At 54.6% G+C, this 1185-nt stretch overlaps 1 protein-coding gene across 1 annotated transcript; it reads left to right on the forward strand.

Annotated features, from left to right (window-relative positions):
* Window positions 1-209: 209 nt before the first annotated feature.
* igldcp (Ig-like domain-containing protein) lies at window positions 210-1178 on the forward strand (the record flags this gene model as incomplete). The annotated part of the gene is made up of 3 exons (XM_008337892.3): window positions 210-645; window positions 771-861; window positions 957-1178. Coding segments are annotated over 3 exons (749 nt in total), but the record flags the coding sequence as incomplete, so codon positions are not given.
* Window positions 1179-1185: the final 7 nt, after the last annotated feature.

A 1185-nucleotide genomic window follows, 5' to 3' on the forward strand; every position in this document is an offset into this window, starting at 1 on the left:
GTTATCTCAGGGTTAGCTTGATCCTAGCGGTTTTGGATTTACCATAAATGTAGCTACATTTTATCTGCGTTAACCCATATTAAAGGGTAAGTAAAAGTTAGCTGACAAATACAGTAGCTAACAGTTAGCTCACATTAGCCCACAGCGAGCTAACCCAGCAGGCGATCTGAAGTTGAGCTGTGAATATCCAGCTGAAGGCTAGCTGTTAGCTTGAATGTAAACGCCTCCGTTTCTTCTTCTCCTCTCCTCCAGGCTGCACCTCCTTCTCCTCCGCCGACCACTTCCTGTCAGTCACCGTCCCAGTGGGCGACCGGGCCGTTCTCCCCTGCAGCTGGAGGGCGGTCCTCGAGGATCTGGACTCGTCTTCCTGCCACATCCAGTGGAGGACTATCGCCGCAGAGATCGTCTTTGAACAGTGGGGGGCGCTAAAGTGGCAGGCTGATGAGTACCAGAACAGAGTAAACGTTCCAGAGGACAACCTGGGCTCCGGCGACTGTTCGCTCCTCATCACTGATGTCCAACACGGGGACACGGGGAAGTACGAGAGCTTCATGATGGTTGAGGAGGACCAGATCAAGAGCAGGACCAGGACCAGGACCTGGCGCAAGAAGGTCTTTCTGCAGGCGGTCAGTCTGCTGGTCACTGGTCAGTTTACATCCACACTGTTCTTAGCGTTGTCATAGGTTAGCAGGAAGTTAGCCGAAGGCTAAGTTAGCCGAAGGATAGCTGCTCTGAAACCTGGAACTAACTGTGGTCAGTCTTCGTTCCAGACTACAGATCCTCCGAGACCCGGCCTCCGGGGAAAGACCTGGTCCTGGATCTGAGGACTCCACGCTCGGACAGAGTGGCCTTCCAGGGCAGGTGAGTTAGCCTGTGGCTAACCTTTAGTTTCACGGTTTTGATTAAACATTTCTCAAAGAGAACAGAGCCTGACTGCTGCTGCCCCCTGCTGACAGGAACAGCTCAGAGTGGTCTGTCCTCTGGGTGAGGGGAGACCACGACACTCAGCGTCTGGAAAAACACCCTCATCAGGAGCAGCTGACCATAAAGAACCTGCGGCACGCAGACCAGGGAACGTACCAGGTCCTGGACCAACACGGACAGACTGTGAGCAGCGTCGACCTGACTGTGGACGGTGAGAGGAGGGTCTGGGGGTCAGGGGGTCAGGGGGTCTGGAGGTCTGGG

The sequence above is a fragment of the Cynoglossus semilaevis genome, unplaced genomic scaffold, assembly GCF_000523025.1.
Source record: "Cynoglossus semilaevis isolate Cse_v1.0 unplaced genomic scaffold, Cse_v1.0 C19171448, whole genome shotgun sequence".
In the NCBI taxonomy this organism is placed as follows: domain Eukaryota; kingdom Metazoa; phylum Chordata; class Actinopteri; order Pleuronectiformes; family Cynoglossidae; genus Cynoglossus; species Cynoglossus semilaevis.